Source organism: Stegodyphus dumicola, chromosome X1, assembly GCF_044657685.1.
Source record: "Stegodyphus dumicola isolate Sdum_Otavi_A_Nest chromosome X1, ASM4465768v1".
NCBI classification, from domain to species: domain Eukaryota; kingdom Metazoa; phylum Arthropoda; class Arachnida; order Araneae; family Eresidae; genus Stegodyphus; species Stegodyphus dumicola.
This window is the reverse complement of record NC_140780.1, coordinates 97,317,192-97,334,994: the sequence shown is the minus strand read 5'-3', so window position 1 is coordinate 97,334,994 and position 17,803 is coordinate 97,317,192. Positions and strand designations below refer to the sequence as shown.

The window sequence follows — 17,803 nt, the reverse complement described above, 5'->3', positions numbered from 1 at the left end:
TGTTAGTCAACGGGGTTAATGTACGCATTAAACTGGAAAGGCATAAAGATGTTTTCACTTTGATGTCGGCAAACGACAATTATAAAATTAGAATTCAGCTAGCAAAACTATACGTGAGAAAAGTCAGCGTGGCTCCCTCCATCCTAATAGCACACGAAAAGGCTTTAGAAAAAGGAGTTATTGTTGGTTGTGCATTAGCACTGAAGGCGTAATGAGTACGTTTCCTCAAGCACAGAATTAAAGAATCATAAATCAAAAATTTTAACTACGAAATCTTTATTTAATAGGATAATTTTGCTTAACTTAAGCATAACAAAAGTAATAATGTTCACGTACATTAAAATTCTGAAGTATTGAAAAGAATAACTTACAGAGAATCAACATCAGTACTAAATATCATCAGGCTTACCTATATTAGGCAATAAGAAAAATAAACAGGAATATACTTTGCCGTAGTACCTGAAAGAGAAGAAAGTACTACTGGATTAGACCTTTGGCCAGGTACAAGTAGCTAGGGTGAAAATCAAATATTCTGCATTGCACACGAGCTTTACTTTCTCTCGCCAATATATACCTTGGCGCACGTTCGTTTCGTATGCCTTTCGAGTTTCATTATGAAAAATACCTAAATTTATGCTAACATTGCCCCTGTTTTGCTAATGAAACTCATACCAATTGTAATTCATTCCTGCAAAACTGAAATTTAGCTTTAGGAATTGGTTTTGTCATAATATCAGCAATCATTTGCTCTGTTGAAAGATAAGCAAGTTTTACTATTCCTTTGTTATTCAAGTCGCGTATATGATGAACTTTTGTATCAATATGTTTAGTGCGTGAACTGAATTTTTCAGATTCTACAAGTCTTATAGTAGACTGATTATCTTCAAATACCTTTATCGGTAGAGTTTGGGGTAGATTGAAATCTTCTGTTAATTTTAATAGCCATAATAGTTCTTGCGTAGCTTGCGATAGTGCAACATATTCAGCTTCTGCTGAGGATAAAGAAACACAAGTTTGTTTTCTTGAAAACCATGAAATACAGTTCCTTCCTAATAAAATAACACTTCCTGATGTAGATTTTCTATCTTCAATATCTTGTCCCCAATCAGCATCTGAATAAACTGTAATATTAGGTTCTTCACTCGACGAAATTTGTAAGGATAGGTTCTTTGTCGTGTTTAAGTATCTAATGATTCTTTTAACAGCATTCCAGTCCTTTTGACGTGGATTATTACACCTTCTGCTGAGTATGTGAGTCGAAGCTGTGATATCTGGTCTTGTGATAGACGATATATACAAAAGACTTCCAATAGCTTGGCGAAATTTATCATTTGAAGTTAGGAGATTTTCTTCCTTGTTTAGGTTATAATAGTTTGTTTCCATTGGTGTGCTGGCGGGTTTCACTTCTTCAAGTTGAAATTGCTTGACAAGTTGATTTATTTTATTTTTCTGTGATAAGAGATAACTTCCATCTTCCTTGCGATTTATTTCCATGCCTAAGAAATATTTAGCTTCACCAAGATGCGTTATTTGGTAACGTTTCTTTAAATCATTAATTGTTTTAAGAATTAGTGCTTCTTCTGTAGAACTTATTAGGATGTCATCAACATACACTATTAAATTAATTCTTTTATCACGAACCACTTTTGTGAAAAGACATGGATCTGCTTTGCTTTGACTGAACCCCAGATTCTTCAGTGTATTTTCAATTTCTGCATTCCAGCACCTAGCTGCTTGTTTGAGACCATAAATCGACTTCTGTAATTTACAAACTTTATGTCTTTCTTCCGGAACCACGAATCCTTCTGGTTGTTCCATATATATTTCTTCATTTAAGTTGCCGTACAAAAAAGCTGTTTTAACATCTAGTTGATGTACCTTGGCATTATTATACGCTGCCCATGCTAAGAAAACTCTTATCGTAGTGTGTTTCACTACTGGTGAAAAGGTTTCATCATAATCACTGCCGTATTTTTGAGTAAATCCTTTGGCTACTAAGCGTGCTTTGTATTTTATATTTTTACCAGTTTCATCATATTTTGTCTTAAACACCCATTTGCTGCCTACTGCATGTTTTCCTGGTGGTAATTCTGTAAGTTTATAGGTTTCATTTTCTTTTAGAGAATGTATTTCTTCTTGCATAGCCTTGATCCAAGCTTCTTGTTCACGTTTTGGTAAGTTTAGAATTTCTTCAAAGCTTTCTGGATCTTTAATTTTAAGTAAGATTGATTCTTCGTCTTCTGCTTTATAAGAGAATCTTTCCGGTGGGACCCCTTTGGTTGATCTGCTAGAAACCCTTCTTTCTACATTTTCTTCACATTTAATTAACTCTTCGGAACTTTTTGAATCTTCTGTAAAATCATCGCCAAGAGATGTTTCTTCATTATTTTCTTCATCTTCTTGTGAGTTATTGAAGTGAATTAATTCTAAATCTTCAGCATTATTTTCTGAAAGTTTGTCAGGTAAAGACGCGTTTTCTGAAAATTTAACAGTTCTACTTACTATTATTTTTCTTCCACCTACATAAATCCTGTATCCCTTACTTCGTAAATCGTATCCTACGAATATTCCTTCTTCGGCTCTGTTGTCGAATTTACGCCGTTTTTGTTTGTTTACATAATAAAATGCTGTACAGCCAAATACTCGTAAGTGACTTAAGTTTGGTTTTCTACCATTCCACAATTCATATGGTGTTCTATCTGTGGCTTTAGTTGGTAACCTATTTTGAAGATATGCAGCAGTAGCTGCTGCTTCAGCCCAGAATCCTTTCGGTAATTTAGAGTTTATTAGCATAGCTTTTGTCATTTCTATTAAAGAGCGATTTTTCCTTTCTGTGACGCCGTTCTGTGCCGGACAATAAGGAACCGAAGTTTGGTGAAAAATGCCGAGTTTCTTTAAATAATTTTCAGTACTTTCGTTACAGTATTCTGTACCGTTGTCGGATCTGAGAACCTTTATTTTCTTTCTAAATTTATTTGTTGTCGATGCAACATACTGTTTAAGTTTGTCGAATACTTCATCTTTTGAAGTAATAAAATAAATTTGAGTATAACGCGAATAGTCATCAATGAAAGTTACGAAATATCTTTTCCCTCCTAAGCTGTTGACTTCAATTGGCCCCCACACATCTGTGTGCACTAAATCCAGTGGATTTTTAGATCTAAAACTAGTTTTGGGATAAGGTGCTTCAGTTAGTTTCGCTTTTACACAAATAGAACATTCCACACTATGAGTGCATTTGCCAAGTTTAATGCCGTCTGCCAAATCATTTTTCTCAAGTGTTTTTATGGCATCTATATTTCTGTGGCCTAATCTTTGATGCCATTTTAGTATACAGTTCGTATTTGAACATGAAACATTATTAGCTAAGTATGCTTTCTCATCAATTGGGTTTACGATCAATTTATATAAACCTTGCTGAGCGTTGCCGTCGGCTACAAGTATATTGTTACGCTTTATGTAACACTTATTACCATCAAATGTAACAATGCAACCTTTATTGGTAACAGATTGAACAGAAAGTAAATTACTATCTAAACCTGGTACATACAATACATTTTCCAATTTTATTTGTGTAACCTGACCCTTTAAGTTTTGAACTTTAAAATAACCTTCACCAATACCATAAGAATTTAATTTAGCACCATTGGCTACAGTTACTATTTGTTTATTAGAGTCATTTAACTGAGAGAAAAAATTTTTATTACTCGTCATATGAGTGGAGGCTCCTGAGTCGATAACCCATTCTTGCGTTTGCGTATTTTCATGATTATTTTCCACTTTTAGAACTTGATTAAACTGAATCGGCGAATTTTCAGTTTCAATACTTTTAAGATACTTATTTTCTTTAAGTTTTGTTATGTTTTCTACACTTTGCGTATTTGCTATTTGGCATGCATTACTTTTATAATTTTGAGAATAATTTCGTATTTTAATATTATTTACATTTGTTTTCGGGGAGGTTCTAGCGTTGCGTTTTAAATGAAAACAGTCATTTATCGTATGGTTATTTCTCTTACAATAAGTACAAAATTGTGTAACATACTTTGGTTTATTTTCGCTTTTACTTTTTAAAGCAACTGAATCGTACTTTTGAACTTTCTTAGTTTCCACACGTCTACAATACTCATCTATTAGTTTGTTTTTAACATATTCTAGCGACAATTCAGCTTCCTATTTACTTTCTATTGCAGTTATTAAGGAGTTGTATGAATTTGGTAAAGAACATAGTAGTATTGCGATTAAGTTATTTTCTTTAATTTCTTCACCTATACTACGCAGCTTTTCAGCCAACTCTAGTACTCCTTTGATATGTTCCTGCATTTTAGAACTTTCATTATATCTAATGGAATATAGTTTTCTAAGAAGAAATAGCTTATTTGTTAAATTTACACGTTCATGGACACATTTTAACTTCTGCCAAACTTCTTTTGCAGATTTACTATGTAAAACATGGATAATTTGCGAATCCGAAATGTTTAGACACATTAAAGCTTTAGCTTTACGATCATTCTTTAACCAAATATCAGTATCAGTTTCCGGTTTTTCTTCGAATACAACATCATCTAAACCTTCTTTTATTAGAAGTTGTTTTATTTTAAACTTCCACACTGAATAATTTTCATCTGTTAATTTTTCTATACAAATTGATTCTTTTAGAATAGACATTATTATTTGTTACAATTATTCATATAAACTTTGTAACTAGTATTTTCAACAAAGAGTTTTAACACTTCATGCCCCTGGAATCTTACAACATTACAAAATTTCAATTTCTCAGTCTCATAATCACTTGTTGGTTGTGCATTAGCACTGAAGGCGTAATGAGTACGTTTCCTCAAGCACAGAATTAAAGAATCATAAATCAAAAATTTTAACTACGAAATCTTTATTTAATAGGATAATTTTGCTTAACTTAAGCATAACAAAAGTAATAATGTTCACGTACATTAAAATTCTGAAGTATTGAAAAGAATAACTTACAGAGAATCAACATCAGTACTAAATATCATCAGGCTTACCTATATTAGGCAATAAGAAAAATAAACAGGAATATACTTTGCCGTAGTACCTGAAAGAGAAGAAAGTACTACTGGATTAGACCTTTGGCCAGGTACAAGTAGCTAGGGTGAAAATCAAATATTCTGCATTGCACACGAGCTTTACTTTCTCTCGCCAATATATACCTTGGCGCACGTTCGTTTCGTATGCCTTTCGAGTTTCATTATGAAAAATACCTAAATTTATGCTAACAGTTATTAAGATGCCCATTCATAGGATTGACATAAAAAGTTCTGCAATACCGAGCGATTTGCAATCGACAACTATAGCAAACGCTTTTATTGGTCAGCTACCCACACGTCTCATTCTAGGTTTTGTATCTAATGCCGCCTATAATGGAAGCACCAACAGAAATCCTTTTAAATTTCATCACTATAACCTAAACTACCTATGCATATTAAATGGGGGACAGATGATACCTTCCAAACCCTATCAGCCCAATTTCGAAAAAACATTTTATGGGCGAAGTTATTTAACCATCTTTACAGATTTAAATCGATATCATTCATGCCCCAACATCAATATCTCCTTTGATGAATACAAGGATGGGTATACATTATATGCCGTTGATTTGACTCCAGATATGGCATCTAATGAAAGCCATGTAAGCATAAATAAGAGCGGAAACATAGCCATTGATATTAAATTTGCAGCGGCCTTGCCAGAAACAGTTACCCTGATAGTCTATGCTGAATACAGGAACATAATTGAAATAGACAAGTCACGCGGAGTCACGACAGATTATTAAAAATCATGGACGAAGTTTTGCAAATATACGGAAATGAAATTAGCGAACTAGCTAAGGAGGCGGGTGCAGGCGAGGAGGTAATTCGAAGTATAGGCGATATGATGTTTCCCAATAAAATAGCCAACCTGCGCATTGCATTCTTTCTCGCTTTTGCCGAAAAAATTATTGAAATTTTCCCATCAAAGAAACATCAAGTGTACGAAGAAATGTTTAAAAGCATATACAGAAATATTCATTTCGAACAAAGGCGGTAATGGATACTTTAACTTTGTGTCAATATGCCTGTGGCGACAGTCGAATCAAAAAAAACATTTGGAGGTGTATATCCTTCCGATTTCATACCCTTACGAAAGAGACATTACTCCTCATTTATAGTGAATTCGGATCCGCATACTTTACCTGGGAGCCACTGGATTTCGATATATTTTAAGAAAAACAGCACGGCATATTACTTCGACAGTTATGGTCTTGCTCCATCTAACAAAAATATTTTAAACTTTTTAATGACCAACGCTAACAAAACATTTTATAATAAAGTATGCTTTCAAGATGATACCAGTACATCCTGCGGAAAATTTGCTCTTTATTTTATATTTTGTATGGTAAGAGGGTACTCTTTGAAGGACCTCAGCACGAAAGATAAGAAAAAAAAAATGAAATTTTTATTAGGGAATTTAAAAAAAAAAAAAAAATTCAAACGTTGCCGCTGTTGTCATGCTTTTCATGCCAAGAAACAAAATTGTGTGTCTTTGATAAATATGCGATATGCGTGTTATTCCTGCAAAACATCACTAACGCTTCAGAAGTCGACGATGGAACGTTACGGCTATTTGCACACTGGAAACTCCGAAAACACTCCTGTTGAAGAAGTACACGTTGAAAAAATTAATCATTTTTTCTTTAAAAACCTAAGCGACTGCATTCGTAATGCTCTTTACGATGAAAACACTAGCGGGAAAGGAAATCGTCATTACCTGAAAATTCTGAAGAATGCCGACGTGGTCAAGCATATTTATAAAGCTAACCACCAACCACAACAACAATATGGATATTGCTACTTATACATTCAAAATGAACAAATAGCTCTTTTTTCGGCATGCAGTAAATTATATAATAGCATGTTGGATTGTGTTTCTTCGAAAAAAACTGAATATGAAAGTGAATGTATAAGAGATGAAAGCTATGTAATTAAAATTGCTTACTTTGTTATTCTGAATGATGATGCTATTGTGCGAGAATTACATCGCACTTGTGTGTAACACAAACAATTTGATCAATAAAAAGGATTTTTTTTCTTTCAAATGCAATGTTTTTCTTGTCTCTGAAAAAAAAAATATCATATTTAGATAAATAATACATTTTTACACTTATTTATGAGCTGCCTTTTTCTATTCCACTGTTTTGTTTTCCGGTAAAAGCATCTGCCTTGAAGAAATTAATAAAATGTAAATTCCTCCAAGAAGATACTAAAACCGGACCTCTTGGATAAGGTCCATTTTTTTATTTTTTTTCTAAAGGATTACAGAAGCTTAATACAAAATAATCATTCTTGTATGCATGATACAATGAAAAAATCAAATGAAACAAAAAACATATTACTGTTGTAAAATATATAAAGGTATCAAAAATTAATATGAACATTTAAAAAAAATCAAAACGATTTTTCGATGTAAATCCAATATGGGAACTAACCCATTATTTTCATTACACCATGTGAGATGTTATATTGATAATACAATAAGTAATCAAATGAAACAAAAAGTACATTTCACATTATCAGGTTCAATGTTCCGTCTTACTTTCTTTGCGAACATGCACAGACCTGACTCGGAACAGGGAGCTTACTAAAGCTATGTTCAATAACTGTGGGAAGTAGACAAGATACACAGGAAGGGTATACAAAACCCTTCATTTTTCACTCTTTACAATAATTTCCGTACTTCGGAATACAGAGACCAACTACTTGTGGTCTGAACGTAAGAATAAAAATATAACTAAACTCTAACTTAACTTTGGAATAATAAACGTGGAAGATTGGCCTTATATTAACAGGAAGCCGTATGTAGTACAGAGAACTGTTAACACTACAATACGTTTAAAAATTATCACGAGGATTAAACCTCTGGCCTGGAAGGCAAACAGCAACCGAGTAAAACTTCTAAGGCAAGCGGCCTGCTTCGACTAACTCCTTCCTCTCTCTCGCTTGGCAAAAAGCCACAACTTAAGTACTTGGCGTTCGCCAGACAAATTTTGCATAAATAAGTTAACGCTTTTAATTCTGGCCGGAAGTAGAAAATAAGAAGTGATAGTAAAGATTTAAAATAAAATAAACGTTAGTAAAACTTAAGATCCTTACATACTTCCCGCCAGAGTTAATTAGTTTGAAACTGAGGTCTAAAACGACCTTGTTGAAAACTTTTAGCTCTAGAATCTAACGCAAGGCCAATCTTTTACAAACATTTCTCACTAGAAACTAGAAATTTAAAAAAAAATTGTTTTTACAATAGCAGCTCCTGTACTGCATCTAAACAGGAGCTTTTATTCAAATCTGGTTCCTTCCAGAGATCTGGAAGGAAACCTAGTTTAATGAAATGTTACACAATGAAATGGCAAGTAACATGCATATTTATATTTCTCTTAACATTCTTATTTCATTCATGACTATTTTAATTATCTCTCCCCGTGCTCTCTGACATGTGTTGTAAAAGAACACCAAACACGAATGTGTTTATGTATACGTGTTCAACACTGCCTCCTACAATCAAAACACTAACGTGTTAAAATTCAACATGACAAGACCTCGTAACACACCCTATCTTCAAGTCTAAACCCTGAGGTACTATTATGAAAGTGGCTAACTCTGAAGTGTAGCGTCAGAAAGCCTAACTACATTCATTCAACCTTTAACACATATTCACCATAATTTGGTCTTTTTTCAGTCACACGAATAAGTTTTAAAATTTTTTTGCATTACTTTCACTTTTACCATATCATAGTATTTCTTAACATTTAAAATAACAGTTCACATTGTATATAAGAACATATTAACATGCCGTTAATTTTACGCATTTTAAAACATACATTAGTAGTACATTGTTAACTTCTATTCTTTTCAAAGCAAGTGCCAATTCTTCTACATTGAAATACTACATTTCAAAAAGTCTTTCGGACTAAAACTTCTTTCTTGCCAGAATGTTTTAAATAAAATTTATACAATAACTTTTACAATATTTAAGTATTTACACATTCCTATTATACATCAACTTTAGTTTTACGCGCGAGTAATTGAAAAACATAATACAAAAATCGGTAACAACTCATTTCTCGCCTTTTCGGCGATAAAGGTAGACCTCGCATGAGGTAAAACTTCTTGAAATCTGCCACTTGCAGTAAGAATGAAAGATTAACTTAAGTTTGCAAAGTAACATAAAATTTTACTTATCTTTGTGATATTCGGACATTCTTTTCTGAGCCCAGTCCTGGAAGGTAGCGCAGATTCTCGTTTGATTTATCCTCCTTCTTGTGCGAGCTCGCCCTTCAGTGCCTTCCTCTAGAAGCTTTCTTTTTTCTCCAGTTCGGTCACCCTTGAATACCTTCTTTTTCGCCTCTGCCTGTGGTCTTGGCCGTTTGATGGAAGCTGGTCTTGGCGGAACCGGGACACTTCTTTCGCCTTCCTGCTTGGACCTCGTTGCTGGCCGTTCAAATTTTCCTTGTACCTTTTCCTCCGCCGCTGGTGGCCCTTCCGCAGTTCGGCGACATTTGCTGCGGAGTGTCCTGTCCGATGAGTAGATCTTCCGTTTGGAAGCCGGGTTATAGTTGCCGTTATTTCTCCTGGCTTTCTTTGCATTCGTCGAACTTCTCCCTTCTTCATTCTGGGGGTGTTCGTGAGCTCTCTTTTCTGGACGGTGGAACGGCTTCTTTTTCTTGTTACCTTCAATTTTCCAACGGGGAAACTTTCTTTTCAAACTTTGCTCCTGCCTCCTAATGGCTTGTCCTTGTGCTTGACGTTGTTCCACCTCTGGAGCTTGTGCCTGCCGTGTCTGCCGTGCCGGATCCTGCAAAAGATCTTTGAAAATTTGCATTTTATTACGATCATAGTAGGGTTTGATTTGATCAATGTTTGCGGAGCATGTTTCACCATTTCTGGCTTTTAACACCACTACAGCGTGAGTTATTTTTTCTATGACATATGGTCCTTCAAATCGTGGAAAAAATTTGGCAGTTTTATCTTCTGGTGCTGAAGAAAGTGAATGCTTAATTTTTAACACTTCATCCCCTACTTTATAAGTTACTCCCCGTCGTTTCAAATCATAATATAGTTTTTGTTTTCTCTGTGCTACTTCAGTATTCTTCTTTGCTTCCTTAATTAGTTTTTCTATATCACCCATTTTAAATTCTGGGGCTCTTTGTTGCACATAAAATAATTTATATAACGGCGTTATAATCTTTCTGCCTAAAAATAACTCAGCAGGAGTTTTGCCCGTTGTATCATGTTTTTGCGGTCCTAAGGGCGAAAGCAAATTCATTGACATAGTTATCCCAGCTTTTATGAAAATTTTTAACATAACTACGGATAATTTTCACTATATTTCTATTGACCCGTTCCGCTATATTTGATTGCGGCCGATACGGGACCATTTTTAAATGACGTATGCCCAGTTTTTGGCACATGTCTTCAAATACATTACTTACAAATTGAGGACCATTATCCGATATAACTTTTAGGGGCGCCCCGTATTTTAAAATATATTTATTTAAAATAGAATCAGTAACTAATTTCGCGGAGGCTCGTTTTAAGGGAACAATTTCGGTCCACTTACTAAAATGATCAACCATAACAAGGAGATAGCGACTTTTATTTAACTGACTTTTTGGGAAAGGGCCCAATAAATCGATGCCAGTTATTTCATTTGGAAATACGGATTTAATACTATTTAGAAACCCGGCCGGGCGGAAATTAATATAATTAACTGCTTGACATGTTGGGCAGGACTGGACATACGCCCTTGTTAACTTTTGCAGTTCAGGAAAATAGACTGCCTCGCGTACGCGTTGTATAGTTTTTCGAATACCAGCATGAGAGGCTAAAGGGCTGTCATGCAACTCCTGCAGGATATTTAATCTAAGACTAGCTGGGATAACAGGTCGAAATTCGTTGTTGGAATTCGTAGTTTTTGTATAAAATAATAGACCATCTATTAGTTCGTAATGGGCCGCCCTATTTCTTATCGCCACAATATCTTGGTGGCTAAAATTTTCAGGATCCTTTAAATACTCATAAATGCTTCCAAACTCAGGATCCTTACCCAGTTCGGTTATTACAGTTTCTCGGGAATTTATTGTACATGCTGTGAGCATTGCCACCTTTACAGTATTACCTTCTTCATCTATTTTAATTCTGGATAGGGCATCTGCTACGATATTTTCCTTTCCGGGGGTATGCTTGATTACCAGATTATATTCTTGTAGCTTGAGTGCCCATCTTATTAACCTTGGGGATAAGTTTTTCCCTGAGTACAATCTAGTTACCGCCGCATGATCAGAGTACACTGTTATTGGCGCCTTTCCAAAATAGACTCGGAACGTTTGCACTGCTAACAGAACTGCAAGTGCCTCTCTGTCGGTCGCGGAATAGTTTCTTTGTGTTTGATTTAAAGTTCAGCTAAAAAATGCCACGGGCTGCTGATTTTGTGAAAGTACCGCTCCTACCGCATAATCCGAAGCATCCGCTGAAATTTCTAAATTCTCATCCTTTTCAGGAAATTTCAACACAGGGGCTTGCGTTAATGCTTGCTTTAATTTTTCGAACGCACTATTGGCTTCGGCCGTCCACGAGAATCTTGCCTTTTTCCTTTTTAATTTTAACAATGGTTCAGCAATAGCTGCAAAATCTTTTATAAAGGACCTATAATATGAACAAAGTCCTAGAAAAGAAGAGAGCTTCTTCGCCGTGTTTGGAGTCGGATACTTTTGTACAGCAATTATTTTTGATTCGTCTGTCTAGATTCCTTTCTGAGATATTTTGTAACCTATATATTTTAATTCAGGGGCTGCAAATTTGCACTTTCCGACATTAACTTTTAGACCGGCCTCATTTAATAAAGAAAACACCTGTCCTAAATCCTGTACATGTTAGTCGAGATTATCACTAGTAATAATGATATCGTCTAAATAGATAAATATGGACTTTCCAAGAACAGGCCTTAACACAATGTCCATACATCGCTGAAATGTTGCCGGTGCCCCTGAAAGGCCAAACGGCATACGCAGAAATGCATAAGTGCCAGACTTGGTTATAAAAGCAGTCTTAGGCACGTCCTCAGGCCTAACCCCTATTTGAAAATAACCAGTCGTTAAGTCTAAAGTCGTCATATATTTGGTCGATGTTATGTTCCTTAGAATTTCTTCAATAATAGGTAACGGATATAGCGGATATTTAGTTATGGAGTTTAATTTACGGTAGTCAATAGCGAATCGCCACCTTTTTGGATGTGTCAATGGATAGTCATTATTTTTCTTACATAAAACCACCGGGCTAGCATAACTACTTGAGATGGGCGTTATGATCTTTTTACGTAGCATATCGGTGATATGCCATTCTGTAATTTTTTCCTTATTCTTATCATACCGGTATGCTTTGTGGCGGACTGGCATTGAATCTCCGGTGTCAATACTATGGTTAGTAACCTGAGTAAATCCTGGAATATCACTAAATAACGAAGCAAATTCACTTACCACTTGTCGGATTCTTCGTTGCTCTTCATTAGGCAGGTGGTCAAGGTTTAACATCGGTGGTTCAGCCTTTTCTTCTCGAACTGGTTTCATCGTCAGCTTAAGGGACGCTTCATTAAAATCCAGCGTTGCTTGTGCCTCTGAAAGAAAATCTATTCCTAAGATAATATGTGCTCGCAGATTCTTTACTATGAAAAACATAACCTTTACTTGTTCGTCCTTGATACGGATGTATAGCGGTAATTTAACTATGCACTTACATCTTTCTCCTTGCGCAGCTAACACTGTCGTATTATCCGAATTATATATGCGATATTTACGAAAATACTTCCTAAAAAATCTTCTGCCACACAGGAACACTGCGCGCCTGTATCCAGGAGTGCGGTGGCTGGGATATTATTCACCAACACTTCAATCTTCGGAAGAGTCAAATTTTTCACCATTACTGTATTTAACTTGAAGGAAGAGGGGTTTTCTTGGCCTTCGGATTTCCGCACCCTCCCGTCAGCAGAAATCCGTTTTAGTTTAAATCATTTTTCATTTCCATGCTTTCCTTCTTTTTCCACTGGCCTTGAGACTTTTTTCCTGGATTACTATTGAACTGTCGACGTTCGCCGGCTGTTTTTGTATGCTCGGGTTTCCTTGCCCACTGATTTGCTTTGCTTCCGTAGCCGTGTGCTTGACTTTGCTGTGGTCTTGGCGCACCAAATTGGTTTCGTTGTTGATATTGGCGTCTTCTTTCAATGTCCGCCGTTCTTCTACTTTCAAACTGGATTGCTAGCTCAAATAACTTCTCCAGTGTAGTCGGATTCCTTAATTCAATAAAGTCTTGCACTTGGGGAAGTAACCTCGGCAAAATCACTTGAATTATCTCAGGATCCGGACGGTTTCCATACAAGAGTTTGAAGACGTGAATTTTTCTTAAAATAAAGCTTGAGAGATTTTCGATTCTTTGCTGATATATGCTGAAAAGTTCCGTTTCTAATTTCGCACGATCCCTTACGACAGGGAAGGCTTTTACTAGGGCAGTCTTGAAATTCTAGTAAGTATAGGTGGGACTTCCTGCTTGACCCAAGAGACTTCTGCCTATACATTTGAACCAGTTAAGCGCTTGGCCCCTCAAAGCGCTGGTAGCTAAGGTAACTTTTTGAAACTCGTGCACGGGGTAGAGCATGAAGTGGTCATCCAATTTTTCCAAAAAACTGGTTACCGGTGAGTTTCCATTAAATGTTGCTTCTGGTATCATCGAAGCGTGCATGGTCTGGACGATGTAACTAAATCCTTCCAGGGAGGCAGCTGGCATTTCTGGATTCTGAGCCGCTTCTGCAGGCAGCACAGGTTCTTCTTGAAACTCGGCCATGGTTATTCTTCTTCGTTGGGCGCCACTATCAGGTTCAATGTTCCGTCTTACTTTCTTTGCGAACATGCACAGACCTGACTCGGAACAGGGAGCTTACTAAAGCTATGTTCAATAACTGTGGGAAGTAGACAAGATACACAGGAAGGGTATACAAAACCCTTCATTTTTCACTCTTTACAATAATTTCCGTACTTCGGAATACAGAGACCAACTACTTGTGGTCTGAACGTAAGAATAAAAATATAACTAAACTCTAACTTAACTTTGGAATAATAAACGTGGAAGATTGGCCTTATATTAACAGGAAGCCGTATGTAGTACAGAGAACTGTTAACACTACAATACGTTTAAAAATTATCACGAGGATTAAACCTCTGGCCTGGAAGGCAAACAGCAACCGAGTAAAACTTCTAAGGCAAGCGGCCTGCTTCGACTAACTCCTTCCTCTCTCTCGCTTGGCAAAAAGCCACAACTTAAGTACTTGGCGTTCGCCAGACAAATTTTGCATAAATAAGTTAACGCTTTTAATTCTGGCCGGAAGTAGAAAATAAGAAGTGATAGTAAAGATTTAAAATAAAATAAACGTTAGTAAAACTTAAGATCCTTACATACTTCCCGCCAGAGTTAATTAGTTTGAAACTGAGGTCTAAAACGACCTTGTTGAAAACTTTTAGCTCTAGAATCTAACGCAAGGCCAATCTTTTACAAACATTTCTCACTAGAAACTAGAAATTTAAAAAAAAATTGTTTTTACAATAGCAGCTCCTGTACTGCATCTAAACAGGAGCTTTTATTCAAATCTGGTTCCTTCCAGAGATCTGGAAGGAAACCTAGTTTAATGAAATGTTACACAATGAAATGGCAAGTAACATGCATATTTATATTTCTCTTAACATTCTTATTTCATTCATGACTATTTTAATTATCTCTCCCCGTGCTCTCTGACATGTGTTGTAAAAGAACACCAAACACGAATGTGTTTATGTATACGTGTTCAACACTGCCTCCTACAATCAAAACACTAACGTGTTAAAATTCAACATGACAAGACCTCGTAACACACCCTATCTTCAAGTCTAAACCCTGAGGTACTATTATGAAAGTGGCTAACTCTGAAGTGTAGCGTCAGAAAGCCTAACTACATTCATTCAACCTTTAACACCTATTCACCATAATTTGGTCTTTTTTCAGTCACACGAATAAGTTTTAAAATTTTTTTGCATTACTTTCACTTTTACCATATCATAGTATTTCTTAACATTTAAAATAACAGTTCACATTGTATATAAGAACATATTAACATGCCGTTAATTTTACGCATTTTAAAACATACATTAGTAGTACATTGTTAACTTCTATTCTTTTCAAAGCAAGTGCCAATTCTTCTACATTGAAATACTACATTTCAAAAAGTCTTTCAGACTAAAACTTCTTTCTTGCCAGAATGTTTTAAATAAAATTTATACAATAACTTTTACAATATTTAAGTATTTACACATTCCTATTATACATCAACTTTAGTTTTACGCGCGAGTAATTGAAAAACATAATACCAAAATCGGTAACAACTCATTTCTCGCCTTTTCGGCGATAAAGGTAGACCTCGCATGAGGTAAAACTTCTTGAAATCTGCCACTTGCAGTAAGAATGAAAGATTAACTTAAGTTTGCAAAGTAACATAAAATTTTACTTATCTTTGTGATATTCGGACATTCTTTTCTGAGCCCAGTCCTGGAAGGTAGCGCAGATTCTCGTTTGATTTATCCTCCTTCTTGTGCGGGCTCGCCCTTCAGTGCCTTCCTCTAGAAGCTTTCTTTTTTCTCCAGTTCGGTCACCCTTGAATACCTTCTTTTTCGCCTCTGCCTGTGGTCTTGGCCGTTTGATGGAAGCTGGTCTTGGCGGAACCGGGACACTTCTTTCGCCTTCCTGCTTGGACCTCGTTGCTGGCCGTTCAAATTTTCCTTGTACCTTTTCCTCCGCCGCTGGTGGCCCTTCCGCAGTTCGGCGACATTTGCTGTGGAGAGTCCTGTCCGATGAGTAGATCTTCCGTTTGGAAGCCGGGTTATAGTTGCCGTTATTTCTCCTGGCTTTCTTTGCATTCGTCGAACTTCTCCCTTCTTCATTCTGGGGGTGTTCGTGAGCTCTCTTTTCTGGACGGTGGAACGGCTTCTTTTTCTTGTTACCTTCAATTTTCCAACGGAAAAACTTTCTTTTCAATTGCTCCTGCCTCCTAATGGCTTGTCCTTGTGCTTGACGTTGTTCCACCTCTGGAGCTTGTGCCTGCCGTGTCTGCCGTGCCGGATCCTGCAAAAGATCTTTGAAAATTTGCATTTTATTACGATCATAGTAGGGTTTGATTTGATCAATGTTTGCGGAGCATGTTTCACCATTTCTGGCTTTTAACACCACTACAGCGTGAGTTATTTTTTCTATGACATATGGTCCTTCAAATCGTGGAAAAAATTTGGCAGTTTTATCTTCTGGTGCTGAAGAAAGTGAATGCTTAATTTTTAACACTTCATCCCCTACTTTATAAGTTACTCCCCGTCGTTTCAAATCATAATATAGTTTTTGTTTTCTCTGTGCTACTTCAGTATTCTTCTCTGCTTCCTTAATTAGTTTTTCTATATCACCCATTTTAAATTCTGGGGCTCTTTGTTGCACATAAAATAATTTATCTAACGGCGTTATAATCTTTCTGCCTAAAAATAACTCAGCAGGAGTTTTCCCCGTTGTATCATGTTTTGCGGTCCTAAGGGCGAAAGCAAATTCATTGACATAGTTATCCCAGCTTTTATGAAAATTTTTAACATAACTACGGATAATTTTCACTATATTTCTATTGACCCGTTCCGCTATATTTGATTGCGGCCGATACGGGACCATTTTTAAATGACGTATGCCCAGTTTTTGGCACATGTCTTCAAATACATTACTTACAAATTGAGGACCATTATCCGATATAACTTTTAGGGGCGCCCCGTATTTTAAAATATATTTATTTAAAATAGAATCAGTAACTAATTTCGCGGAGGCTCGTTTTAAGGGAACAATTTCGGTCCACTTACTAAAATGATCAACCATAACAAGGAGATAGCGACTTTTATTTAACTGACTTTTTGGGAAAGGGCCCAATCAATCGATGCCAATTATTTCATTTGGAAATTCGGATTTAATACTATTTAGAAACCCGGCCGGGCGGAAATTAATATAATTAACTGCTTGACATGTTGGGCAGGACTGGACATACGCCCTTGTTAACTTTTGCAGTTCAGGAAAATAGACTGCCTCGCGTACGCGTTGTATAGTTTTTCGAATACCAGCATGAGAGGCTAAAGGGCTGTCATGCAACTCCTGCAGGATATTTAATCTAAGACTAGCTGGGATAACAGGTCGAAATTCGTTGTTGGAATTCGTAGTTTTTGTATAAAATAATAGACCATCTATTAGTTCGTAATGGGCCGCCCTATTTCTTATCGCCACAATATCTTGGTGGCTAAAATTTTCAGGATCCTTTAAATACTCATAAATGCTTCCAAACTCAGGATCCTTACCCAGTTCGGTTATTACAGTTTCTCGGGAATTTATTGTACATGCTGTGAGCATTGCCACCTTTACAGTATTACCTTCTTCATCTATTTTAATTCTGGATAGGGCATCTGCTACGAAATTTTCCTTTCCGGGGGTATGCTTGATTACCAGATTATATTCTTGTAGCTTGAGTGCCCATCTTATTAACCTTGGGGATAAGTTTTTCCCTGAGTACAATCTAGTTACCGCCGCATGATCAGAGTACACTGTTATTGGCGCCTTTCCAAAATAGACTCGGAACTTTTGCACTGCTAACAGAACTGCAAGTGCCTCTCTCTCGGTCGCGGAATAGTTTCTTTGTGTTAGATTTA

At 36.2% G+C, this 17,803-nt stretch overlaps 1 protein-coding gene across 1 annotated transcript; it reads left to right on the top strand.

The window, feature by feature from the left end:
• The first annotated feature begins 5,263 nt into the window (after window positions 1–5,263).
• Window positions 5,264–5,809, top strand: LOC146993223 (uncharacterized protein F54H12.2-like). Its single transcript, XM_085808174.1, has one exon. The coding sequence runs from the start codon at window positions 5,264–5,266 to the stop codon at window positions 5,807–5,809; it is 546 nt and encodes a 181-aa protein (XP_085664300.1).
• The last annotated feature ends 11,994 nt before the right edge of the window (window positions 5,810–17,803 follow it).